The 27617-nt window shown below is 45.6% G+C and overlaps 2 protein-coding genes across 10 annotated transcripts; both read left to right on the top strand.

Moving 5' to 3' along the window:
• The first annotated feature begins 1036 nt into the window (after nt 1–1036).
• C3H1orf159 (chromosome 3 C1orf159 homolog) lies at nt 1037–20976 on the top strand. Of its 9 annotated transcripts, none has more exons than XM_052178439.1 (10): nt 1037–1243; nt 6735–6846; nt 10084–10177; nt 12874–12949; nt 15642–15737; nt 16058–16123; nt 17243–17377; nt 17697–17722; nt 17813–17843; nt 19131–20976. In XM_052178439.1, the coding sequence occupies exons 3-10, from the start codon at nt 10106–10108 to the stop codon at nt 19226–19228; spliced, it is 600 nt and encodes a 199-aa protein (XP_052034399.1). In that variant the 5' UTR covers nt 1037–1243; nt 6735–6846; nt 10084–10105; the 3' UTR covers nt 19229–20976. The 9 variants fall into 9 exon arrangements, 5 of the variants coding, with proteins under 5 accessions (XP_052034399.1, XP_052034400.1, XP_052034398.1 ...); XR_007977171.1 differs by lacking the exons at nt 1037–1243; nt 6735–6846 and adding an exon at nt 1250–1387 and having other exon boundaries at nt 19131–19285; nt 19414–20976; XM_052178438.1 differs by lacking the exon at nt 1037–1243 and adding an exon at nt 1250–1387.
• Nucleotides 20977–21613: 637 nt separating this feature from the next.
• Rnf223 (ring finger protein 223) lies at nt 21614–27607 on the top strand. Its single transcript, XM_052178436.1, has 2 exons — nt 21614–25038; nt 26373–27607. Exon 2 carries the CDS (start codon nt 26382–26384, stop codon nt 27135–27137), a length of 756 nt encoding a protein of 251 aa, XP_052034396.1. The 5' UTR covers nt 21614–25038; nt 26373–26381; the 3' UTR covers nt 27138–27607.
• The last annotated feature ends 10 nt before the right edge of the window (nt 27608–27617 follow it).

Consider the following 27617-nt stretch of genomic DNA (forward strand, 5'->3'; position numbering starts at 1 on the left):
TGCTGAGTTGTGTGACCAGCTCTACCAGATCAGAGAAATTGGTCTGGTAGGAACTGAGGAAGGCCTAGTGGAGCGCAAACCTAGGCAGTGTCATTGCACTAGAGGCAGCTCAAGATGAGGGTGAAAAAAAAAAAAAACAGAACCAAGCCTGACAAATACTCTCGAATTTTTATTCAAAACTTAACCCTGGTGCACACACTTTTGCTCTTTCCAGGTGGTGCCTAGTGTTTCAGCCCCACTTCAGAGAAGATGTAAGCTGATGGACTGCAAAAAGTACAATGCCTCCTTGTGTTACCATGGCGCATCCAAAGAGTTTTAGGATAGCTTCCGTGAAGAAGTCTAACTACCTGAGGCCTCCAAAGTGAATGAGACCAGGGCGATCAGGGAGCCCAGAGACAGGACTCCTCTTTTTTGTTTTTTTGAGACAGGGTTTCTCTGTGTAGCCCTGGCTGTCCTGGAACTCACTCTGTAGACCAGGCTGGCATCGAACACAGAAATCCGCCTGCCTCTGCCTCCCAAATGCTGGGATTACAGGCGTGCGCCACCATGCCCGGCTAAGACTCCTCTTAAGCATTCCACTTGATGACCTCAGATGCTCCGTGCTCAGCTTAGCGTGGGTGTGGCCTCCCACTTGGGAGGAACCAGATCTCCAAGCAGACTCACCAAAGATATTATTAGAAAGCCCAGATTTTTACAAAATAATTAATTTGAACTTTGTGTTCACTATGAAATGGGGCTAGCCAATCAAACCATAAGATCTGAATGAGTTTGAGAAGAATCTACCCCACCTCAATCAAAAACTATGGCCATTTAAATATTTCAAAGGCTACCGTAGCCTTGAGTGGCAGTTGTGAATTCTTTTTGTGATCCTCTAGAAGACGTTACACTCCCATACTCCGACTTGCCTAGAACCAAATCAGGCACTGGTGACCGGCCACCCAACAAGGACTACAATGATTGGCCGCAGCTAGGAATTTTGGGGAATGTAGTCGTTTCCTTCCCACTCTACTCCTCCTCTTCCTCTTGGACTACATTTCCCAATCAGAGCTCCGAATGCAAACCTGCTGCCAGGAGAGAATCCTGGACACTTGGGCGAGGGGGCCGTTAGGAGTTGTAGTTTTCTGCCTAAAGCAGCCCTCGCCAACGCCTGGGCAGGGGAGGACCAGAGACTACAAGTCCCAGGGGGCGCTCGCAGGGCGTTCGCTAGGCGGCCGGTACGAAAGAGGAACCCGCCTGTTGTGTGGTGAGTGAAGGCCCTGGTGTGACGAGAGGTGGCGGTTGCAACTACACCATAAAGGCTCCGGGCAGCCCAGACTCCGGGACTAATCCAAGACCTAGCGGGACAGTGCCTACCCGCTCTGCCTACCATTTTGTCAGTGATGAGGCGGTACGGATGGAGCCGGGAGTGGAGCATGGTGGTTGCGCGAACGGACAGATAGAGGGAGGGAAGGTTGAAAGGGAAAAATGAACCGTAAGCAGCACGGAGGTGCGCGGAACGGAGCAGGACGTGGGAGATGTGGGACTTCCGTTGGTCTGTTGGTGTCTTGAAGTGGTCGAGGTCCTCCCGCGGGATGTGGTCCTCTTGAGGACTTCGCTGCGAGAGAACCACTATTCTCAGCGTATTACAAATCCTACAAGCATTTCAGCTTTTGGCCTTTGCAGTTTCTCCACACAACTTACCGAATTCTCAACTCAATAGGCTTATTAAATTTAATGGTGTCGAACTTAGCCAAGTATTTTGTTTTTGTTGTTTTGGGAAAGGGTTTGACCATGTAACCCCTGCCAACTTCTAACTTGCGTTTATTGACTCGTAATCTTATTGGGTTTTCTTAGTATTACTGCAGTGCACAAAAAAAGCAAAACTGGGTTGTTTTTGTTTTTAATGTGTGTGGGTATGTATGTGCTTGTGGTGATGTGTGTGGCCTAGGTGGGGTGGGGTCAGGATTTGAATCTGGGGCTTTCTAGTAGTTTGGACTCTGGCTTTACAGCCCCTGCTTCTCCTATAAATCTTGCAAGAAAGTCGTGGCTTGGCTTCACCAGGTTGATCCAGGTTACAAACATAGTTTGGTAACTATGTGGAGAGCCAGACAATAATTTGAATCTGTTTTTTAATTTTTTTATGTTTATTTTTAGAAGCTTGTAGAAGGAACTATAGATACGAATTATGCATAGTTTCTTTTCTTTCTTTCTCCTCTCTCCCCCTTTTCCCCTCTCTTTTTTCCCATTCCTCTACCCCAGCCCCCCACCCCCTCCTTCCTTTTCTTTCCTTTTTTGAGACAGTTTGGCCTGGAACTCATTCTGTAGACCAAGCTGGGATTAAGGCATGCAGCCCCGTAACACGGCAGATAGTTTCTCTTCTTGACCTCCGTATCCTGGCCTTAATACTCCCCAGAACAAAGCAAGCACATATCTTGATGGGCTTATGCTCATCTTAGGTGAGCTCTCTTGTCCACTAGCAGCATCTTTCACGACCTTTCAGAGCTGGCTTCCATTGGTTCATGTTTGCTTGGATCTATAAGGTAATTCATTTAAAGAACATATCTACCAGGCAATAGTGGCACACATTTCCAGCACCTGGGAGGCAGAGGCAGGCAAATCGATTGAGTTCCAGGCCCAGGATAGTCAGGGATGCATTTAAAAAAAAAAAAAAAAAAAAAAAAAAAAAACCCTGTCTTAACAAAACCAGATGATAGTGGTGATGATGATGTTGATGGATATTTCTTAGGGGGTGGAGAAATGGCTTAGTGGTTAATAACAGGTATTCAAGAAAACTTGAGTTCCAATCCCAGTACCCATGTCACACAATTACCTGTAACTGCAACTTTAGGGTTCATTTCCCTCTTTTGGCTTCCACTGGCACCTGCATTTATGTTTATAAATATATACACCTGTGATTACCTAATTAAGATTAAGTCTTCTTTAAAAATCCAACTATATGCTGGAGAGATGACTCAGCAATTAAGAGTACTTGCTGCTCTTGCAGAAGACGGAGGTCGAGTTCTGTAGGTATCTGGGCTAGTCTCAAACTGAGAATCCCTCTCCCTGTGCCTCTGCCTCTGGGGGATTAAAAGCCTGTGCTTCCACTCTTGGTGCTTTTTTATTTTTTATTTCGTGACCTATTGAGTTCAATTAACACTGTCTGTTGGAAGGTTAACTGATCTTGTTAGCTTGATCTTATACAAGTACCTGTAGCTGCAGTGAGTGCATGTGTGCAATGGTTATATAATGTTCACAAGGTAGCAGTTTACAACAATATGCCCCATATTCTGCTTTTAAATTCTGTCTTCTCTTCCACAATCTTCCCAAGCTGTGGGGAGTGGAAGGTTGTAATACATGTCCTATTTAGGACCGAGCATACTTATTTTCAGTTTTTTAACCACCAGATAAATTTACTGTTTATATATATATATATATATATATATATATATATATATATATATATATGTATGTATGATATATATTTGTTAAGCCATGATCTCACTATGTAGACAGGCTGGCCTTCAACTCACAAAGATCTTTCAGCCTTTGCCTTGAAAGTGCTGGGATTAAAGGTGTATGCCACTATGTCTGGCCTAGATTATCTTTTTTTTTTTTTTTTTTTTTGGATTTGGTTTTTCCGAGACAGGGTTTCTCTGTGTAGCCCTGGCTGTCCTGGAACTCACTCTGTAGACCAGGCTGGCCTCGAACTCAGAAATCCGCCTGCCTCTGCCTCCCAGAGTGCTGGGATTACAGGCGTGTGCCACCACCGCCCAGCCTAGATTATCTTTTAAGAGAGAATGTAATTATATGCAACATTTTTAATCTTTGACATATGCCAGTATGCTATGTCAGTACCCAGGGCCAGATGCATTCCCTTCTTTTGACCTGGATGCCTGAGGGGGCATTTAGGATATTTTCCTTTCTAGAGTTACAGGAGAAATAAGAGGTGGTACCCAGCCAACATCAGGGAGAGATCTATCTTCAGTGGTATCCAAGGCTATTAATCCTAATGATGAGAATCTATCTCAAAAGAAAATCAATTTGAAAGTCATCATCTACTACATAGTTTGAGACCAGCCTGAAATACATAGGACTGCACACACAATGATCTGTAATCACATGCTTGTAATTCTAGAGTTTTGGGAGGCAGGAGCAGGAGTTGAAACTGAAGACCAACCTGACCTACATAGTGATGTAGTGAGTTTCACAAAAGGTTGGACTTTTTATAAAGATCCTAATTCAAAAATAAAAAGGTGTGGCAAAGATAGCTAGTTAAAAAGTGCCTGCAGAACAAGCATGAGGATCTGAGTTTGTATCCACAGAGCCCACATTAATGTGAGGAATGGAGTCAGGTGGGTTCTTGAGCTCATTGACTAGTTAGCTGTACTGAATCAGTGAGCTCCAGGTTCAATGAAAGAGCCTGTTTCAAAATATACAGTGGATGGGGACTGGGTAGATGGCTGAGAGGGTAAAATGCATGTGTAAGCATGAGAGCCTGAATTCAGAATCCCAGTCCCTGTTGAAAAAATAGGTGGTGTGCATCCCAGTTTGAGTGGCTAGAGGGGAAAACAGGCAGCTCCTCAGGGCAGGCAGACCATCCAGCAAAAGTGATGAGGTCCAGGTTCAGTGAAAGATCCTATCTCAAGAAATATAGTGGAGGGTTGAGCATAGTGACCTGCCTTTAATTCCAGCACCCAAGAAGCAGAGGCAGGGGAATCTGTGAGTTCAAGGCCAGCTGGTCTTCACAGCTAGTTCTAGGACAGCCAAGATTATGTAGATACACCTGTCTCCAAAACAAACAAAAACATGGTGGAGAGTGATAGAGGAAGACACTTGTCGTCTGTCTCTGAATACCACATGTGCTATGAGAGAGTGAACCCATACACACATGCACCACACAAAATACCAAAATAAGATGGAGAGTAATTAATGCTGACTTATGGTGCACACACACTTCTAAGCATGTATATACACCACACACACAATAGAAAAGTATATATAGGACCCACATAGTGAAAGAGAACCGATTCCCAATAATCAAAAACTTAAAAAATTATATTCAGAATGGCTGAACCAGTGGGATGGCTCAGTGGATAAAGGGGTTTACAGCCAAGGCTGACAACCTGAATTTGATCTCTGGAACCCACATGATAAGAGAACTGACTGTCCTCTGATCTCCACATACATGTATGTGTTTCATGGCATGTATGTGCATACTCATACACACACACTGAATAAGTACATGTTACAGAACTGCCATATCTAATTGGAAGATAATCCAATTAAAACACAAAATATGAGAAAAGACAGTTCAATAGGGCACTCTCTGACTAATATGAAAAGATGCCAGCCATTACTGCTCAGAGGAATGCTGATAATGTAAGATACCACTAGGTGCCTACCAGTACATTATCAGATACTGGTGAGGATGCAACACCTTGAGCTCTTCTGGTTCACTGGTGGGAAAGAGGTACTACTAAAAGTTTGACAAATCAAACATACCTCTCTGATCCAACACAAATTCCTTGGTATTTACCTATGAGAAATAGAAATACAGGTTCACATAGTGTGTGCTCAAGGCCCTGTGATTTCCAAATAGAATCAGCTCAGGAACCTGTTAGCAGATGATAGGTAAAGGAAATGAGGTATAGCCTCATAACAATCACATAGAATGAACAGAACTCACATAACAAAGTACACCTAAAGATGCTTAGTACTGAATGAAAGGAACCATTTATATTGTATGTTCTATTTATATGAAATTATAGACTGCTTTGCAATAACAAGGTCAGCTTGGTTGCCTGGAGCTGTAGGTTGAGGAAGGGGCAGGGTGGGGGAGCTCATAGAAGGCTCCAATACTGATAGCTTTTTTGCTGCAGTGGTGGCCTCATAGGTACAAATTTTTCAGAGCCCCATGACTTGTCTATTTGAAGTACATGTTGGTTATTGTGTGGAAATTATGCTTTAGTACTGTGGACACATAACAAATGGCAGTGTTGATTAAAATGTTGGACCTTTTTTTACTTGACAACTCAGCTTAGGGATGCTCTTGTCAGACAGAGCAGAAGGGTCTATTTAACACCTGGGAGTTTTCCTCCAGGGCAGGTCTATGGGTGAGCAAATCGTAAATTCACAGAAAAGTTGAAATTTGATTACATCCTATAGTTGAGGGATTGCCAGACTATGATACTAGGAAACTCTAGCAGCTACATCTTACCCTCTGTTGTCCCGGTTCCAAAAGGAAGCAAAACTCTCCTGCTTCCTCTCTTCCTCCAGTCCAACCTGGAAGTCCCGCCCACTCGCCCAGTGATTGACTCCTTTATTCATTAGGGGATTGACTCACAAGAACAGCACCAGGCCCATCCACAATGTAAATACGTATCTAAGAAGATTTCATACCTTAGAAAGAAGAGTTAAGCCAAGGACAGAATTTTGAAACTCAGCATGCATTACTGAAGCAAAAAGCATGTACTAATGAGTGCCAGAAAGTCTCTGGATAAGGCTTCACAGATAACTCCTGCAGGCCTGAGCAGTGTGGTCATTGCCTTGACAATCCTGGCTTAAATCCAGTATAAAGTGAATTACAGTACAAATTCCCACTTCCCCTGCTGATAGGACTAGACTATATCATCCTGAACCCCTAAGGGTCATGTGGACCCGCTTAATTCCTCAAGTGGGGCTTCCTACTGACCTAGGCCAGAGAGTGTAATACCTCATTTTTAGCCTCAAACTGAAACTTCTCTACATTCTCTTAGAATTCTCTCTCTAGGAAGCTCAGACTACTATTGTTCCAGAACAGGAGATGCCCAGCTTGCCTGCTATTTCAGTGCTTCAGGGGCCTCTGCTAAGTAAAAAGTCTTCATAGAGGTAACTATTATTATTATTTTATTATTTTGAGACAAGATCTCATGGTGTCTCAGGTTGCTCTTGAACTTACTATGTAGCTATGCCACCAAGTGTTTGGATTACAGGTGTATACCACCACACCAACTCATGTGATAATGGAAAGAAAACTCAGGGCTTTGTTTATGCTATATAAGCACTTTACCAACTGAGCTAGATCTTTAGTCTCTTAAAATTTATATTTTTTCAAGATTTATTTATTATTATATGTAAGTACACTGTAGCTGTATTCAGACATTCTAGAAGAGGGTATCAGATCTCATTACAGATGGTCGTGAGCCACCATGTGGATGCTGGGATTTGAACTCAGGACCTTTGGAAGAGCAATCAGTGCTCTTAACCACAGAGCCATCTCTTCAGTCCCGATCTTTAGTCTCTTAAGAGTTAACTTTGTTTGTTTAAAGTTTTATTTTCCTTTAATGTGATTGGGTGTTTTGCTTGCATGCATGTCTATGTACCACATGCATGCAGTGCCCTCAGAAGCCTTACCCCCTGGAATTGAAATTACAGACAGCTGCTATGTATATGGATGATAGGAATTGAATCTAGGCCCTTTGGGAACCACTCAGCCATTTCTCCAGTCCTGGTTTTGTTTTTTGAGAAACCTACTATGTAGTTCTGGATATCATGAGATTCACTAGGTAGACCAAACCATACCCAGTTAATTTTTTGTTGTTATTGTTTGTTTGATTTTTCAAGACAGGGTTTCTTTATGTAGTCTTGGTTGTTCTGGAACTTGCTCTGTAGACCAAACTAATCTTTTTTTTTTTTTTTTTTTTTTTTGGATTTGCTTTTTTCAAGACAGGGTTTCTCTGCATAGTCCTAGCTGTCCTGGAACTCACTCTGTAGACCAGGCTGACCTCGAACTCAGAAATCCGCCTGCCTCTGCCTCCCAGAGTGCTGGGATTACAGGCGTGCGCCACTACCGCCCAGCTGACCAAACTAATCTTGAACTAATACAATCGTGTTGGGATTCAAGTTGTGAACCACTACCACCTGGCCAAGTTTTTTGTTTTTTAAGAGATAACTTTATGACAAAAAAATTTTCTTAAATCTTATTTTGGACTGACTGATTTATAAATACCACCTTATGAGTTAACATAGGTTTGTTGTAAAAGGGTTTTAGGGCGAAAGAGACTGGAGATATGGCTTAGTGGTAAAGAGCACTTGTTTTTGCAAAGGTTGGAATTTTACTAACCACATGCTAGCTTGCAATTGTCTATGACTCCATTTCCAGGAATCTGATGCCCTCTCCTAGCCCCTGCAGGCACTAAGCATACATGTGATGAACATACATACATATATACAGTTAAAGCGCATACATAAAGTGATTTTTGAAAAAAAATTAAAAGGGATGTGGATGTAGCTCAGTTGCTTGCTTAGTGTGCACAAAGTCTTGGGCTCAATCCCCAGCCCTCATAAATCAAAGTTTATAGTGCATATCTGTAATCACAACACTCAGTGGTAGAAGCAGGAGATGAGAGAGATGGAGAGAGATGGATCAGCAGTTAAAAAACACTGGCTGCTCTTCCAGAAGACCTGTGTTCTATTCGTAGCCACCCACAGGGCTGCTTGCAACTGTAACGGTTACAATGTGTAGCTCTAGTTTCAATAGATCTCATGTCTTTTCTGGCTTCTGCAGGTGCCAGGCCTTGCTTTCATGATATACTAACATATATGGAGACAAACACCATATACATAATTTTTTGTTGTTGTTTTTTTTGGAATTTTGAATTTGTTTTTTTCGAGACAGGGTTTCTCTGTATAGCACTGGCTGTCCTGGAATTGACTCTGTAGATCAGGCTGGCCTCGAACTCAGAAATCCGCCTGCCTCTGCCTCCCAGAGTGCTGGGATTACAGGTGTGGGCCACCAACGCCCAGCTAATTTTTTAAAAAAAGTTTAAAAAAAAGTAGTATTGTTACAGATTGAGTTCAAAGTCAGCCAAAGAACATATGAAACCCTTATTCTCAAAAGCAGGAAAAATTAAGACTGTACACTTGATGTTACCTCAAGGTTTTGGTGCATGTCTTTCTCTAATATACTAACAATGAGGCATATAAGCACTAAGACAAAAGTTTGCAGGCACCAAGTATTCTAAGGCTTAAATATTCTTACAATATTTGTGCTCTTTTTGTTCTCCAGATCCTTCCTCTTGTGGCTACACTTTTTGTTTGTTTATTGTGTTTGTGGTTTTTCAAGGCATGGTTTCTCTCTGTAACCCTAGCTCTCCTGGAACTCTGTAGACCAGGCTGGCCTGGAACTCAGAGATTCAACTGCCTCTGTCTCTTGAGTACCTGGATTAAAGGGGTGTACTACCACGTCTGGTTTGTGCCTGTACATTTTTTAGGCTTGGGTATTACTCTGGACCAAGGTTTTACATCTTCTTGTTTCTCCAAGTTCATAAAGGCAGAATACTAGCCAGGCAGTGGTGGCGCATGCCTTTAATCCCAGCACTTGGGAGGCAGAGGCAGGTGGATTTCTGAGTTCGAGGCCAGCCTGGTCTACAGAGTGAGTTCCAGGTCAGCCAGGGCTACACAGAGAAACCCTGTCTCGAAAAAAACCAAAATAATAATAATTAATAATTAATAATAATAAATAAAGTCAGAATACTATATCACTGAGAATTCCCAATGAACCCATGTTACCCCAAACCCCTAGCTAGCTACCTAGAAGGAAGCTAGTGAAGTAGTGCGTAACATGTGATTAGGAACTCACTAGGACAAGTGTGTGTCTACATCCTGGGAAATGAGAGGTACAAAGTGGTCTTGCTTTCAGAATCCTGAGAACATGGATTTTTAGATACATAGGGGTTTTTTTTTGTTTTTTGTTTTTTTAAGAAGAAGCATCAGGTCATCTCTCTCAATCAAGGCACTCAATTATCCCTTGCCCACCTACCTTGATTCCTGAGTTTTGAGCCTTAAAACTGTAATGGTCAGGCCTATGAGCTCCCCATAGTCCTGTCTATGTTGACAACTGGTCCCCAGGTGGTGAGGAGCTGGTGTCTGTAGTTCTCATTCTGGAGGGACAGGTAAGGGTACTTTGATTACATATTACTTCTCTGAAAAGCTACTCCACCCTCTCCACTAAAGCCTTATCTTCCAGGACCCTCCCTGCCTTGTTCCTGTTCTCCCAATTTTGTCCCTCTCAGCCCCATCAACCATTACTAGTACCTCTTCCTTACATACTATTCTATCTTGCAGATCTCCTTGTCAGCTCACCAGCATGGCACTGCAGTGTCTCATGCTTCTAGCTGGCCTTCTGATGGGTGGCATGAGCAAGTCCACAGAAAACAAGGTAGGTAATTCTGTGCCCAGTGGCAAATTGAAGCCTCCTCATAGACAATGGGTCTTTACCCCATAAAAATTTCAGTCTTTGAACTTAGGATTCACTGATACTAACCTAACCCTGGTAGAATCCCCTTTGAGTCTACTGCTAGGATTAGAGAGATACCTGAAAACTACCTATCACCTGTTTTGTTCTGCTTTCTAGAAGTTTCTTTGTCAGACTTACTGACAGTCTTACTGTAACTGACTTACAGTCTCCATACACTCACCCTCAGAGCTGCCTGCTCAGGTGTTACTAAGGAGAGCTTGTGACTGGTAGGCACACATGGTCAGACATCTTAGCTCCCACCAAAAGTAGTTGAACAAAGCCAGTGACATTCCAGTGGGTGAGCTTTGGTATCTTTAATGGGGGTGCCATTATTCTGCTTCCCAAGTGATGCAGGATGGGGGCCTCACTGTTTGGGGATGATGGTATGGGGAATCCCTTACTGACTTGCCCAAGGGTAATAAAAGGGATGGCTTGGGCACTGGGCCTTGATCTTTCCCATGCTGTGTCCCTGTTACCCTCTAGACATTCCTTTCTATTACCAAGCTCAGGCCAGAAAAATGGAAGTACCAGGTATGGTTATGCAAACCTGTAGTCCTATCCCACAGCAAGATAGTAGGACTTGCCTACATAATGGATCCTTGTCTGTTGTCTGTTTGCCTTTCTCCCCTCCCTTCCCTTCCCCTCCCTTCCCTTCCCTCCCCTCCCCTCCCTTCCCTTCCCCTTCCTTTCCCTCCCCTCCCCTTCCCTTCCCTCCTTGTTTTGTCTTTTCCTTCCTTCCTTCCTTCCTTCCTTCCTTCCTTCCTTCCTTCCTTCCTTCCTTCCTTCCTTCCTTCCTTCCTTCCTTCCTTCCTTCCTTCCTTCCTTCCTTCCTTCCTTCCTTCCTTCCTTCCTTCCTTCCTTCCTCCTCCTCCTCCTCCTCCTCCTCCTCCTCCTCCTTCTTCTTCTCTCTCTCTCTCTCTCTCTCTCTCTCTCTCTCTCTCTCTCTCTCTCTCTCTTGTCTTTTCCTCCCCCCACCCCTTTCTTTCAATAGGGTTTCTCTGTCCTGAAATTTGCTCTGTAGACCAGGCTATCCTCAAACTCAGAGATCTGGAGTACTGGCATTTAAAGGCATGCCACTGCCTGACTGGAACCCTGTCTTAAAAACAAAAATAAACAGGGTCAACATGATGCCTTAGCAGGTAAGGGCACATGCTGCCAAGCCTGATGAGTTTGATTCCTGGAACCCACAGTTAAAGGATTCCAAAAAGTTGTCCTCTGACCTCCATGTTCATGCCCCTACTCATATGCACACACAATAATAACAATAAATGAAACATCTGATTATCAAGGCATATGCCTTTAATCCTAGCACTCAGTAGGTAGAGGCAGGTGGATCTCTATGAGTTTGAGGCCACCCTGGCCTACACAGTGAGTTCCAAGCCAGCCAAAGCTATATAATGAAAGAAACCTTGTCTCAAAATAAAATAATACTAATAAGTAAATTTTAGAAATTAAAAACAGAGAAAAGGCAAACAATATAAGTTTTAAATTTCTTGAGGACTTCTATAAAGAAATAGGGATACCTGTATATTTATGTTGGGGCTTGGGAAAGTGTGATTGGACAGAGGGTATGATCTGGTCATTAACTAGGAACCTAACCAAGCTGTTGTTCAGATTCTTGTCCCGTGGCTTCAGAGACTAGGGGTTGCCCTTTCAATACAGGGAGGGCACTGCCTTATGAGAGCCTTATCCTATCTTTGCAGATAAAAGACAGTAGATAGTCAAAGACTTCCTTCTGAGCTCTCTCCAGTATCTAAATATTCTATTTTAGGGCGGTTTGTTTTGTGCCACACAATGCCAGACTGTCCAAAGCCTAGACCTTAGGCCAGTTTATATAAATCCATTAGTTCATACTTTTGCAGGCTTTTGGGAAACTGGGTAGCTGTTGTTGAACATACCTGGTCCGATTCTAGCCTTATACTTGGTGGCTCATTCAGTCATCAAATAGTCACTGGTCATAGACTTTGCACAGTCTAGACCTAGAGCAGATGGGAGAAGGACCTGTTGGATAGTGTTTCATATGACGTAACAAGAATGTAGTCCAGATGCTTATAGATAGATAGGTAGGTAACCCCAACCTGTTTGTACTCGTAACTCCTAGGTTTTATCTCTATGTCTAGGGCTGGAGTTTTCCTTGTGCTCTGCCAACATAGGCTGCAGTAGGAGTGGAGTAGGAATACTCACTTATTGAAGGGATGTCACTTAACCCTAGAGAGTTTGGGGGTTGTGGGTGATGAGACAGATAAAGCTCTGTTAAGACCAAGTCAGGCGGTGGTGGTGCATGCCTTTAATCCCAGCACTTGGGAGGCAGAGGCAGATGGGTTAATGAGTTCGAGGCCAGCCTGGTCTACAGAGTGAGTTCCAGGACACCCAGGACTAAGAAACCGTGTCTCGAAAAACCAAAAAAGAAAGAGAGAGAGAGAGAGAGAGAGAGAGAGAGAGAGAGAGAGAGAGAGAGAGAGAGAGAGAGAGAAAGAAAGAAAGAAAGAAAGAAAGAAAGAAAGAAAGAAAGAAAGAAAGAAAGAAAGAAAGAAAGAAAGAAAGAAAGAAAGAACCAATGCTGTCCTTGACATGAGCTAGGTACTTACCAACCTGTCTCACTGATGTCTCTCCTCTAGGCCCAGCAACCTGAGTGTTGTATGGATGTGGTAGACTTCAATGCTACCTGTCTAGGTACAGGTCTATGTGGCCCAGGTAAGCATCATGGTTACAAGTATACACAGCAGACTATTCACACCACCAGCATTCCTGGATGTTTTTTACTCCTCATGGGGGGATGGAAGAACTTGGCTGTGGCATTGTGCAAAGAAGGCCTACCTACCTGGGCACTCTTCTAAAGCAACCTAATCACACCTTTGTCTAGTCCATGCAAGGACCCTATTGGGGACTGTTGCTCTGTAAAGGGCTAAGGCACGGGGAGGAAAAGGTTCAGAGGAGGAGGTGGAAGAGGAAGAAGAAGCAGCACAGGGTTCAGAGGAGACTAAGCCAGGACAGTGCTTCCAGGAACTGAGCAGCTTTTGGAAGTATCTTTTTTTAGATTTATTTACTTTTATGTGTGACTGTTTGCCCATGTGTGTATGTATGTACAACACATGCATACCTGGTACCCTTAAAAGGCCAGAAGGTATAAGATCCTCTAGAACTAGAGTTATGGATGACGGTGTGATTCCATGTGGATGCTCAGAACCAAACCTGGGATTTCTTTAGGAACAGCAAGTGCACTTAAGGGCTGAGCCATCTCTCCAGCGCCTCATGGGTTATTTTGACCCAGGGATATCCAGCAATGTTTGAAGGCATTTTTGGTCATCACAACTAGTGCTAAATGAGTTCAGGATGATGTTTCTAGCATCTGGTGGTGAGGCCAGAGTACTGTTCACTATCCTCAGTACACAGGATGACTCCACTACAAAGTACAATCCAGCCTCAGTGTTAGCATGCCAGAAGTGAAGTCCCTGACCGACAAAAGATTCTAGGAGGCTATGAAGGTAGGGCTTTCTGAAAGCAGCTAAGAAAGTTCAGAGCTGGTGAGAGAAAGCAGATAGGGGCATCCTGGATAGGAAGATACAAGTGAGATGTCAAGGCCACCCACTATCTTGACCTGTCCTGAGGCTGTTGTTTGTTTTAGACTAGAATGACCCAGACCTATCCCTTTATCTCTCAAGGGACGCTCCTTTACATTACACTCAAGACTACATGAACCCAGAGGGACTGCTCAGGGAAGCAAGCACCTCAAAACATTGGTCAGGTGTTGTGTGAGAAGACATGGACAGAATGGTGAGGCTGGAGTGGGGTGAGGGTCAAGGATGAGTGTGGTGACAGAGGGAAAAGGACATTGTTCTGTGGTGATCAGAGAAAAGGAAGGATGCCAAAGGACCTTCATCAGCTCTCCAACCTAAAGTTACAGCAGTTGAACTTTCCTGGGTTTCTTTTTTAAAGTCCAAGATGGCTCTGGGCATAGGTACAGGAATGGAGATAACCAAGTTTGTGTAGGAAGGCACAGGAGCTTTCAGGGCTACCACAAGACTCTCTGGCCACCCTCTTTCCCTACATACAATTTAGCAATCCAGCAGCAGCCCTTGATAGACTTAGCTGCATCTCAACACAGAAAATTAGTAAAAGGGATTATTCTAGGGATGATCTCACTTTTTTGTTTGTTTTGGGTTTTTATTTATTTATTTTTTGCTTCCAGTTTTCACTATGTAACTCTGGCTGGCCTGGATTTCCTAGAGAACCACTTGCCTTTGTTTCTCAAGGGCTGGAATTGAAGGCATGCACTATGACACCTGCTGAGAATCTCAGTTTTTGTACTAGGTTTTGTACTGAGTACCCCATGTTCCTTGGTCTTGCCACATACTTTGAATGAGATCTACTCATGCCTTGAATTGATGAGAGGAGGAAAGTTAGACCTATTCCTGTAGGAGACCTATTCCTCATTTTATGATTTCATATTTGAGCAGGACTCTTCCACCCAAGTAGAATTGAGTAGTTGGGCTTTGTTCCTGTGTGGTCATTTGCTCACAGCATTGTTAGAGCTAAAATGGGCTGATGTCCCTCTTAGACCAATTATCCATTGTTCTTTATACTATCTCTGCTACCACAGAAAGGCTTCTGACTCATCTCAACCCATCAAAAATTGTAACATTTACTGTTACAATGTTTCAGTGACCCATGGTTTAGCTCTATATACTGCTCATTATATATCTTTGGCTTCTAGTACCCAGTCAACATATATGAAACATATTTGCTCATCTTCTTTGTTGGGGTTATTAGAAGTAAAGGCATAAGATAGTCTTCAGGATGCCCTCATTAGAGGGGAAACAGCTGTCCACAAATCACTAGCCAGTGCAAGCTGGATCACGCCAAGCATGAAGGTACAGCTTTGGTCAGTACCAATCTGCGATAGAAATTTGGCTTGATCCTGCTACAGAGACTCAAGGAAATGGGACAGGGACAACAAACCTATCTATATATGCCCCATGTAGAGACCTAAGTAAGGGCACACTGCTATACTTATAGCTACACTTATACAAGGAAGGAAGCTTGTCTCCTGGAGGAAGTGTTTCTGATGGATAGTCAAGACCTTCAAATAGTACCTATTAATTTTAGGTTTATGTCCCAAGCACTTTAAAATAGTCTCTTGAGGCATCCAGTAAAATAAATGATTGGCTTAGTGACAGACAACCACGGGAACTTGGTTGAGAGCAGTATGCTTCCTGTTGAGTTTACTTCTTTTTCTGGAATTAGAGCTTGTGCCTCCACAGACTTCCACAACATATTAGTGTTCTTGAGTTGAAAATTACAAATTCACAATACAGAAAAGCTTACAGAGACAATGAGATGATCCTGACTTACTTTTGCTGAAAACTCCTGTCTCCTTCTGGTGCAGGTTGCTACAGGCACTGGAATGCAGATGGGAGTGCTAGCTGTGTCCGGTGCTGGAATGGGACCCTCCCGACATATAATGGCTCTGAGTGCAGAATTCGTATGTCTTCTCCAAGCTATCTGTCCTAGTTCCCCCAGACTTCACAGGGGTCCTCCTGTCCAATTTGGGGAGAAACCAAGGGAACTACTGTAGTTGTCTTCTCCAGCCACAAAGACAATATTTACCTTGCCCAGGAGTATTGTTTATCAGTGAGCAGCCCCTTCAATCCCTCCCTGAGTGTTTTGTTTACTGAGGATAGCTGTGGGTGTGAACTGTTCCTTGCTCTCTCATCTCTAAGATGTCCCTTTAGGGCTATATGTGGAGGCCTCAGTAGGGTCTCAGGCATGGCCTGGCCTCCCCTCAGTTTTGCTCTCCCACAGTCACTGGCCGGGGCATGCAGTTTCCCATGAACAGAAGCACAGGGACACCTGGACAGCCACATTTTGGTAAGTCTCTTAGCTCATAAGTCCAGAACGGTGGCTCTGTCTGTGACCTGGGGCTGGAGCTGGGGTACATCATTAGAGTTAGTACTGGTACCAGTGCCATTCCTGAAGTCAAGTATTTTCTGTAATGAATTCTGGTTAAGGAAGAGGGCTGGAGAGAGTCTAGCATCCCCTGGGCCTGGGGTCATTTAGCTTAAGTATGGGCATGTGTTGGGATGCCATAAGAGGAAAATACTTCATGGTTTCCAAAGAGCTTCAGTTATTTAATAACAGCCCTCACTGCTACCCACTTACACTCAGCCTTTGCCTCATTCCATGTCCACCGTGACCCCCAGGCTCTGGGCATTGCATTGCCCCATCCCAACTTGCTCTTATAGGATGTAGGTATCAGATGAGACTACAAACACATAGGCCATACCTTCTGATCTGTTTTCAAGGAAAGGACAGGCCCTATCACCTGATGCTTGGATCTCTAGCACCTTCAAGTTCACCTTAAATGAAGGTCTAAGGAGTAAGGGGTAGAGGGATGTGTCTGGGTTATCAGTGTGGTCAGGCAGGCAAGAGAATGGTCAGGGTCTGGTGCTACTTGAGAGAATATGCCCAAGGCAGAGGAACTTCATATGTCAGGGAGCTAGACAGAGCTCCAACAGAAAACTGCCTCTTCTGAAGTAACAGTCACTTTAGGGACACATCACTCTAACCTTAACTCATCCTACAACAGTAATGGACAGCACTTCCCATAGCTGGCAGTTGCTTTGTTCTGTCAACTATGAAGCCCCTAGTATATATTGACCCCAAACAAATGGAGATGAGCAGAAGGCAACTGCATGTATCAGAAAGCAGGTATAGTAGACATGCCTACTGCCGAGGCTGGAGTTTTGACTGTCACTCCAAGAGGCTGAGGCCAGTCTAATGGAGAGAGTCCAGGACCTTATACATCTAGAGGCAGGAATTATCCTTTATCTTGTGGCTAGATGTGTTAGGCTCATGATGGCTCTGACCTGTGGCTGGCACCTAGTAGGGACTCAGGTATGTTTGGGAAATGGTTGAGTTAAGCAAGGAGCACTAGATATCTATTTCCCTAAACCCAGGCTCTCCTGCCAGCTGTTGGTTTGTCTGCAGGGGGTCCTCACGTGGCAGCTTCCCTCTTCCTGGGGACACTCTTCATCAGCACAGGCCTCATCCTCTCTGTGGCTGGGTTCTTCTACCTCAAGCGCTCCAGTAAGCTTCCTGAAGTTTTCTACAGGAGAGACAGAGGTACTTCCCTCTTTGGCTGAATTTCTACCTGCCTACAGGTACTATCTAAAGTCTAACCCACTCAGGGCCTAGGGGGTCCCCAACAGGTACAGAGCAGGCACAGGGACTCCACTGTGTCCGGATACCACTGTGCTCACACTCATCAACACAGAGTGCCTTTGGATGGTATTGCAGCTGAGGATGTAAGGCTGGGCCCTTCTGCTTAGAGTTCCCCAGGTAAGAAATGTGGCTGAGCAGCTGTCCAGGCTCAGGGTGCTTAGGGCACTCAGAGCTGAGGCAGCTGCTGGGCAGCAGAGTGACACTCCATTTTCTTCCCCAGCCCCTGTCCTGCAGCCTGGTGAAACAGTAAGTAACCTATCAAACTAGGCTGAGAACCTGGGTTGTGTGTACCTGTGCCAGGCCATCCAAGTCTCACTCTGCCTTTCTCTTTTCAAGGCTGCAATGGTCCCCCTGCCACAGTCTTCAGGTACAGGCTGCAGCATGTTATGGGAGTTGGGTGGAAGGGTCTTACTGTGGGCCATCTTCATAGTCTATTCTATGGTTTTATCCCTACATATAAAGGTCCCTCTCTAGGACCTGATGACCTTCAGATAGTCTAAGTAGATTGCTCTATGAGGCAGAGAAAAGGATAGGTGTTCAGTGGGCACTACTCTTCTTTCTTACCAACCCACATGGTTTCCATGCTGTCTTCTCAGCATAGGGCCAAACTCCCTGCTTCTCTAGTCATGTCCAAGGATAGCTCTGCTTGACAGCTGCAAGGAACAGGTCAGTTCTTGAGCTTTTTCCCCCGTCAGGCCTATCTGAGTGTTTGTAACTCAGTATATAGAAGAGACCATGAACAGAGAGGTTCCACAGCTACAAGCCCCAGAGCAGATTTACTTAACTTCTTTCTTGTCTCATTGTCTTTCTTGTACAGTGGTCTAGAATAGAGAACCAGTGACACTGTTTCTCTCTGTTGAAAATAAAGTAGATCCTTGATGAAGTTAGACATACCTTGTTCCAATTAATACCTGTTTCAAGTTCTCCAAAGCAGCCTTGTCCCTGAGAACCTTACAGGTATTGTTAGGGACCTGTAGCACTATAGTTAGTGACTGCAACAAATATACACCCTGGCCACTGTAACAAAACTGTATCCCTTGATAGTTCTATGAGCCAGACATTAGAAATCAGGATGTTAGTGTGAAAAAGATGCATTTCAAGGAATCCCTTGTGTCTCTTCCAGCTCCTAGTATCTCATACCTCATGTGGCTTGTGGCCACATCAGACATGTCTCTCTTTCCTTCTGAAGAGGATACTAGTCATTGGGTTCAAAGCCTACCTGATTAATCTAGGGTGATCTCACCTGCTATCCTAATAGAATCTGCACAGACCTTTTTTCAAAGAAAGGTTATGTTCATGGGCTTCAAAGCTCAGGGTGCAGTCTTGTCTTTAAAAGGTGCTATCTAACTCCCTGTAGTGCATAATGCAAGTATGATCTGTGCTTTTATCTTGAGGAATAGCTGGGCTCTAATACAGGCCCAGGGTGTGGGGTCTTGGTGGGCGGCAATAGGAAATAGCTGAGCTCATGGAAGCCTCCATTAGAAGAAACTGCCTTTGTACAAGTGGAGCCTGATGAGCATCACTTTGTTAGAATAAACAGCACACATGGGCTTTGTGCCCTGTGGCTGTTCAATATGCTCCTGAGAGCCAACAGTGTAGGCAAAGACCTGAACTTGCCTATCTCTGACTCAGCTTGTCTTTGACCCCATTTCAGTGAGGAAGCCAAGATACATCAGGCGTGAGCAGCACCCAGACAAGAATAGGGATCCTTCTGCCTTCTCCACAGTGGAGGCCCACATCAGCAACGTCTGACCTAGAGGTCAACTGAGACTTCACAGTACAGCAGTGGAGACCCAAGGCTCCCCTCCAGTGAGTTTACTACACAGAGGGCCTGGGCCTTAAGATATGCCAGAATTGACTCCCAATGACAGACACGTACAAATGCTAGGGGGATGCTAACCTCCATGCCATGAAATCTTCACTGTGTGGTTTAACAGGAGTAACCATCTGTGACTGAGGACTCAAGAGCAAGTCATGTGGGTTCTGTGCCTCATAGAAGTAACAGCATCTGTAACAGCTATAACACAGGCCTAATCCAAATGATCAAAACTTCTGGAGCCCACCCACTGGAGCCCATAGTAGACAGGACTCTCCATCACCACTGAGCTAAGAAGAGTGAAACCAAGGTTCCAACAGTGGAGAAAACACAACCTGGAAACTGGTACCAGAGATAGGTTGCTCTAGTGTCAGCCTGCTAATTTAGCTGCTGACCTCAAGGAACATATTTCTCAAAGTTGTAGAATTGAGTGTCCTGGGTTTTCTGATTCCAGAAGCCAGCAGAATCTTGTCTCCCAGGGACAGACTTCCATCCAGCTACCTTTCAGGCTGGGAAACTCAAAATGTTTACCCATGGGGCCACCTCCTCTGAACACTTCAGGTCTCTTGTCCCATTGGGCTTGTGAGGTCATGCTGGTCAGCAGGCCTGTCTTTGCTCTTCCAAGACTCCAGAAACTATGTCTGTGAGCTGCTAGTATGACTGGTGGCATTGGCCATGCGCTCCTGTAGAAGAAGGTGCCACCTAATTACCAGTGCCACTCTCCGTGTATGATCTAAAGGTGTCTAGCATCTTCTTTGACATCAGGCACATATCTGATGTTACAGTGTTATGAACTTGCTTTCCCAGACTTGAACCAGTGACTCTGGTAGCAGCAGCAATTCAAAGTTGGACTAGTTAAATTAGACTAGATTTTCTCCCCTCTAGCTTTATTGTCATCTATTCAGTGTGTGGGGCCTAACTACTCCATTGCCATGTTCAGGGGACAAGGAGTCAGGGAGGGGAAGAGGAATCCCTCAGCAATATTTAGAACCTACTGTTGTCTGGTGGAACTGGCAATACACACAACCCATCCCCTCATGTTTCCTTGACCAGAACCTGTTCCACGTGTAACCCCTCCCATTTCAGGATACTGTCTTGCTTGAAGAGATGACCCAGCTCCTTAGAACTTGAGGTAGAAAGTGCCAATCAAGCATGGCATGGTTCTTCAGATAAGACTACACGAATCACTAGGCTTTGAGGAAGCCACTAACAGTTTATGGATCTAACTCACCCTTGGAGAAAGCAGAACCCTCTACCTGGCTATGTGTAGATGTATAGATCTTTGTCTGCTGACTAGAGGTAGAACTGGGTAAAGAGTGCCAAATGAGAGCATAGGGATTCTAGAAGTCCTGCCAGATAGTTTAAATAAGAATGCCTTCCTAGTGCCCCCTAGCCTTACATACTTGAATGCTTAGTCATCAGGGAATGGCACTACTTGAGGGATTTGGAGGTGTGACTTTATTGGAGGAAGTATCTCTCTGGGGGTGGGCATTGGGGTCTCAAAAGCTCAAGCCAGGCCCAGTGGCTTTTTTTTCCTGCCACCTGTGGATTTGGATGTAGAACTCTTAGCTCCTCCTCCAGCACCATGTCTGCCTATGTGCTACCATGCTTCCTGCCATTCTGATAATGGACTAGACCTCTGAAACAGTAAACAAGCCCCAATTAAATAATTTCTTTTATAACAGTTGCTGAGGTCATGATGTCTCTTCACAGCAATAGAACACTTACTAAGACTTTATACCTTGTTTTATAACTTCTATAGATCTCCCTATGCACTGGCTAAAGGGCTGTGGCCAGAGACATCTGTTGAAACCTCAAATGATTTGCCTGTGACATCCAAAGAACATCCCTCTCTGCCCTTGGCCATATTTCAGAAAAGTGCTGGGGAGTAAGAACCTGTCAGACTAAGATGTAGGTTTCTAGGCCCAGATCCTTTGTTCTGAGACCTTGCCCTGGGGACAGGATGTGGAGTAGTATAAGCTACAGGATACAATCTGACCCAGCATCCTTTCGTTAAGCAGCTTGACACTCTAGGGCCTACAGCAGCATTGGATGTTCTAGCCAACATGAAACACCCTAGGGTTTAGGGTTCCCCAGGATGATTTCTAATGGAAAGTAGAAGGGGACGTTGACAGCCACAAGGGAAGGCAGCATAGTAAGTGACTGCCAGCCTGGCTCCCTGGGGTCACAGATGATTCCTATCCCAGCTCATCCTAAGAAGCATGTGCCCAGACACTCCATAGTGGAAACCCTAGATTATTCCAGTCACCCACGCCAACCCCTCCACTTTCTGGTCCCCACACCTTCATTCCTTTGTGCGCTCACTGTTTTTTTTTATTGGGCAGCACTGGAAGTGTTCCAAAGCCAACCCAAAAAAGGATCAACAACAACATTAGGAGGTGGGCCAGACCAGAGACCATAAGAGTGATGAGACGGGGTTGGGACTGCTTGGTCACTAGTACAGGAAGAACTGACACAGAACAAACCCATCAGGTGGTCAGTCTTAAACAAGAGGCTTCCATATGGGTCTGGAGATCTTGTCCTCACTGCTGGGTACAGAAGGATACCTTTGGTTAGGCCACCCTATGTGCAGACAATGTGAGACCAGATCTACATCCAGTGCCAAAAGATGGGGCAAAATACTGGGTATAATGGCTCATACCCAATATTTTAATCCTGACACTGGGAGGCAGAGACAGGCAGATCTCTGAGTTTGAGACTAGCCTGGTCTACAGAGTGAGTTCCAGGACAGCCAGAGCTGTTACATGGAAAAACTGTCTCAAAGGGGGGTTGGACAGCAAAATACCAAACCCAGGGGCACCTCCTACCCTGAAGTCTAACTGTTCCATCCCAGCACTCATTGTAGTTTCTATTCAGTTAGCAGCTGATGCCTTAGAAATTCTGGCCTTAGGGCAGCCAGTACCAAATAAGAATGTACATTCAACCTTTCATGTCCGTTGTTTGGAGGATAGCAGAATGGTCAGAGATGACCAGCACCAGGTAGGTAGAGATAGATGAGTGGTGAGTCTTAGCCTGAAACCTAAGAAAAGTCCTAGTCCTAAATGACCTCATGCACTTGCCTCCTAACAATGCACCATCACGGACTTGTAGCCAGGTCCATAGCCTTGGTAATGAGAACTATAGTCAGGTAAGTGTGGGGTTATTACTGAGAGGGTATAACCACTTTGATACAAAGATGGAGGCTCACAGAGCTCCTAGGGCTCCAGGGCCCATAATGAGGCAATAAGAAATAAGATTGGCCTATGGGAAGCTGGGCATGGTGGCTCACACCTGTAATCCCAGCACTTGGGAGGCAGAGGCAGGCAGATTTCTGAGTTTGAGGCCAGTCTGGTCTACAGAGTGAATTCCAGGACTACACAGAGAAACCCTTTCTCAAAAAACCAAAAAAAAAAAAAAAAAAAAAAAAAGATTGGCCTGTGGCCACCTACTAACACAAATGAATACATGTGCTCAGAGGTAGTGCTATGTTGATATGCACATCCACACATTCACTTGCTTGACAATTTTACTTTCCTGCTGCTTAGGATAGGGTCAAGATGGACACCACTTACTACCCTAGACAATGTTGTCTGTGCTCCTCTAATTCCTAATGCCTCTGCCAGCTGGGAGTTGACTCCCCTTGAGGTCAGGCCTGGAAGAAAGCCAGGGCTGTGAGATGTCTGATTGATTCCTAAGGCCTCACAGCACATTTGCCTCAGGATATTGACTGTTCACTGGGTAGCCTTGGTGATCTCAGAGCTTGGATATTCCCAGGAGCCCTGCTAAGACTGTTCCTAGAACATCTGGGACTCCAGCTTCCTAGAGGCAGCATGTGACACAGAGTCATACTCTACACAGATCACTTGGGCTGGGCCTTCAGCAGCATTCTCTCCTCAGCGCCCTCATGCCCTCTACAATCCTAGACGCTCCCCCCCCCACACACCCCCAAAAGACTCTTATCTCCCTCTTTAGATCTTTAGATACCTACCCATCTTCCCTCTGGGCCTCCATTCTCTCTCAATCAATCCTTTACTTCCCTGGGCCCCATTTTTGGTTCTGAATATTCATGGAATTAGTTCCTCATACTTATGGAATTAGGCAGGGGACCCTCTATCCTTTCAGAGCTCAGGTCTCTTCTGATAGGACATTGTCCACAGGTTCCCACAATCACCCATATCTTAGCTCCCTTAAAAGTTGGCCTTGAGGATAAGGATATCTAGGAGCAAAATTGTGGCAGTTTCCAGAGATCTGGACCATTGGGTGGTCAGGTACCTGTAGGTAGTTGAAAAAAAAATTTGGGGGGGGGGGGAGGACAGGGTTTCTCTGTGTAGCTCTGGCTATCCTGGAACTCACTCTGTAGACCAGGCTGGCCTCAAACTCAGAAATCCATCTGCCTCTGCCTCCTGAGTGCTGGGATTAAAGGCATGTGCCACCACCGCCCAGCTGGTAGTTGAATTCTTAAGGCCATCCTCCCACCAAGATATGGTCCTCCTAGCAACATACCCTCCCCACAGGCCTATGTGTGAGCTCCCATCTCAGGGCCCTACAGTTCACTGTGCCAGAAAACAACTAAACCTCAGAGGTAGGGAAGAACCTGGACTGACCAAAGTGGGTGAGAAAAAGTCCACTGGGGTTATTGAGTCTGGTCAACAAAGATATCTCAGCCCAATGGGCCTGGAGTAGATCAGGTTCTGCCTGTGCTACTGCCCACACTCCCCAGTCTATCCCATTCCAGTGTGACACTCCCTGCCCCAACCTTAGATGCTACCAGCCCTTTAGACTTAACATTTTCTTCTGTGTTACCTGGTTAAAGCTTCTTGAGATTACATCTTTTCAAGCACAGCTGAAGACTAGGGTCTTCCTTCCTGAGGTATAGTACAGATGGTACCCAAGCAGGTACCCACAATCTATTGTGGCTAGCCAGGGCCCCAAATATTCTTAACTGATCCCAATGTCTAGGCTGTTGCTCAGGCCTGCCTAGCCCTGATCTTGCACCCCTACTTCCTGAACTTCAGAACAAGGAGTTCCCCCAAAGGCAGGAGGGTACTGAAGCAGCAGCGGATGGCGGCCTTGCATGAAGCAATTGTGAGAATATGGGTGAGATGGAAGAAGAAAGAACAGGACATTTTTGGGCATAGAGATGGGGAAAAAGGGGGCAAACTGAGCTATATCTGAAAGTGTGCTAGGCTCAGTGAAAGGTCCCTGCTGAGCACACTTTGGGATCACTTGGCACACTTGCTTTCCAGAGGAGAGAGGTTTGAGTACCTGAGCAACTACTCTTAATCTGAAATCCTGAGACAAGAGGTCTGTGCTGATGCTAGACCTAGCCTCACTCTAACCCTTCCTCTGGCTCCCCACCCATTCTGAGTCTGCCAGGGAAGAGAACAGCCAATCGATGATGTTCAGGGCCACACCCCCAGGCACCGTGTCTTGGAGGGTATAAATAAACCTTCAAAACTCATGGCCTAAGAATTCACACCTGTCTCAGCCACCTCCTGGATGAACACGGGCATCATACCTCAACTTCCACGTACACACAGAAGAGGTGTGCCGGCCAGACCGGTGCCACCGGAAGGCTGTTGGCTGCTAGCCTGTGGAGGAACACTTGCCAGGTGAAGCAGAGGCTGAGTCGGACCTGAAGGATGGGAAACAAACTTTACTAGAGCTGGTCAGCCTAGAGACAAAGAGTTTTACTGTGACCAGTGGAGAGGACCATGCCCAGGAACTGCTGACCACAAACTACCAGGTAAGGCAAGCTGACCTTTCTCCTATACAGTCTCAGGGTGAGGCCCCTTCATGGAAGGTGAGGCCTGGTGCCAAGGAACGAGTTCTGTGAGCAGCACTGGTCAGGGAAGGATAGATCCAAGGCCCTGTTAAACCTTGCCAGGACCACTGTTGCTTCTAAGAAGTGGTGATATCTCATGCAAGAAGGTTGGGGCTCTCGTGACGTCACAGTGATGTCAGATGATTCACAGACCCAGTGATGGTTCAGCAATCTCTAAGCCATTCTACTCACCTATTTGGGGCTGAACAGTGAGGCAGGGAGACAGGTCATCTCTGCTGTAGCTGCTAGGCTCCATGGGTTATAAGGTTTAGGCTTTTGTGGTAAATAATCTAGTCAGAATGCCTGTGGCTCCTAAGGTATAGTCCTGACTAGGGGGTCGGGGGTGGGGACGATGGTGGTGGTAAGCAAACAGTACTAAATGGTCAATGTGTTTCTAGAATTCCTCTCAGAGAAGTGAGGTGAGGTATCAAAAAAAGAAGGCCTGGATCTTCTACATCCCACCTCCTTTGATAAGCTGTGGTGTAACTAATTCTGGCAGAACAGGGCAGAGGTATCCGCTGGGCACTGGTTACAGAGCATTTTAAGTCCCTGGCCTCTGGCACTTGTCCTTATCCCTACTAAAGCTGGCCCCAGATTCCAGGTTGCAGCTGTTCAAAAGCTTTTTGGGCCCCTATTGAGGCCCTCTCTGTCTCTTGGAGCTCTTAAGGGCCCAGCTGCTCTCCCAGACATCCCAGAATCCTTACACAGCTGCCATTAACTCAGATGTATGCCATACAAATCAGGAACCCATACCATGACCAAGTTCAGACTCCTTCCACCTGATCCATGAGCCAGTCAGGACGCAGCTTTCAATTGGCTCGTCCAGAAGAACCTAGTTAAGTCACTCTGCCTTGGAGCTGTCTTCTCCAAATGCGGGAACTGTTAGGATTATTCTGTGGCATGAGTTCAGCCTTGCAGAGCATAGACAAAAATAGTAGCTGCAGTGCGCCACTTTCATTATTAGCATGGGGAAGGATGGGCAATGGGTGTCCATTCATCAGTGTTGACAACCCTTAGCACGACTTCTATTCTTGAAATCTGTCTGGATGTCCATGCCTCAGGTACTCTTGACCTCATAGTGAATGGAAGAGGATAGGTTTCAGTTTGGACATGGGTGGAACTTTGGAGGTAGCTACAGGTGGACAGGTACCTACATTGGAATCTTTGGGTTTGATGGTAGGTAAGAAAAGGGGGTGTGTGACAAGCAGGCTTTTCAGGACAAGTGCAGTTCATAATGTCCTGTTTTTGTTCTACAGTTCAGAATCATGTCATCAGCCCAACGGGTGTGGCATGCAGCTATGCCACCCTACCGCCAGAATAGCTCCACAGCCTCAATGCCCAGGTCCCCTGGCTCAGGTGGCAGCCCCAAGTCCCCCAGTACTCCTGGCTCAGTGAAGGTAGCCTCCCCATTGGAGTGTTCCATCTGCTTCTCAGGCTATGACAACATTTTCAAGACACCCAAAGAGCTTTCATGTGCTCATGTCTTCTGTCTTGAGTGCTTGGCTAGGCTGGCAGCTGCCCAGCCTGCAGGCCATCCTGGCAGAGAAGCTATGCCCTGCCCATTCTGCCGACAGCCCACAACTGTGCCTGCCGCTGGGGCTCCTGCACTGCGCACCAGTCGTCAGCTACAGGCTAAGATGCCAGCACACCTACAGAGAGAGGAGCCAGTGTGGCTTGAGGGCACCAAACTGTGTTGCCGTCCCTTGCCCACCACTTCTGGCCAAGAGGACAGTGGCTTTGTGTGCGTGGACATAGGACTGAGAAAACCAGCTGAGCCCACCCTACCTGCACCTGTCCAAGACCCTGCACCCAACCCTGGCTGGCTGGCCCGCTGTTGGGCACGCTTTGGGGACTGGCGTCGTGTAGCACTGGTTTCTGTGCTGTTGCTGGTACTATTTTGTGTGATACTCTGGCCTGTACAGTGTGCACTCAAAACTGGAAATCTGCGTTGCATTAACCGGCCACCTGCAGCCACTGCCACCGCCACTGCCACCACCGATGCCCTCTCCTTGGGCTCTTAGCCAACAACTAGGGTCACCACTTGGGCCAGGCCAGCTACTCAAACAGTTCCATGGATGGATCTCTGACCCACTGAGGTCAAGAAGACAGTTGGTTCCCCAGAACTCCATATAGGATATGTATGTGTTCCTTGCTCTCCAGGACTAGGTGCCAATGAGAACAAAAGAGTCCTCAAAGCCTCTAAGAACTACAGGCTTCTAAAGGCTCCAGAAACTGCCCTGGAACCCTATCATACAGATGGGGAAAGGAACCCAGAGATGTCTGGTCAGATGCCTGGCCTCCACACTGAATTGCCAAAACAGCAGGAGTTTGCCATCCTTCCTTTCTTAAGACATTGCTGGGGATGCTGAGCAGCTGGTTTCCTAAGAGTGAAAATGAAAAAAAGCTCATGCCACAGCGCTACAGTGGGAACTTGCCAGCTGTCCCAGGCCATTAGGAATGGTACATTTTAAAATAAATTATTTTGTATAAATATTGTTTCG

Source organism: Apodemus sylvaticus, chromosome 3 (assembly GCF_947179515.1).
Source record: "Apodemus sylvaticus chromosome 3, mApoSyl1.1, whole genome shotgun sequence".
Taxonomy (NCBI): Eukaryota; Metazoa; Chordata; class Mammalia; order Rodentia; family Muridae; genus Apodemus; species Apodemus sylvaticus.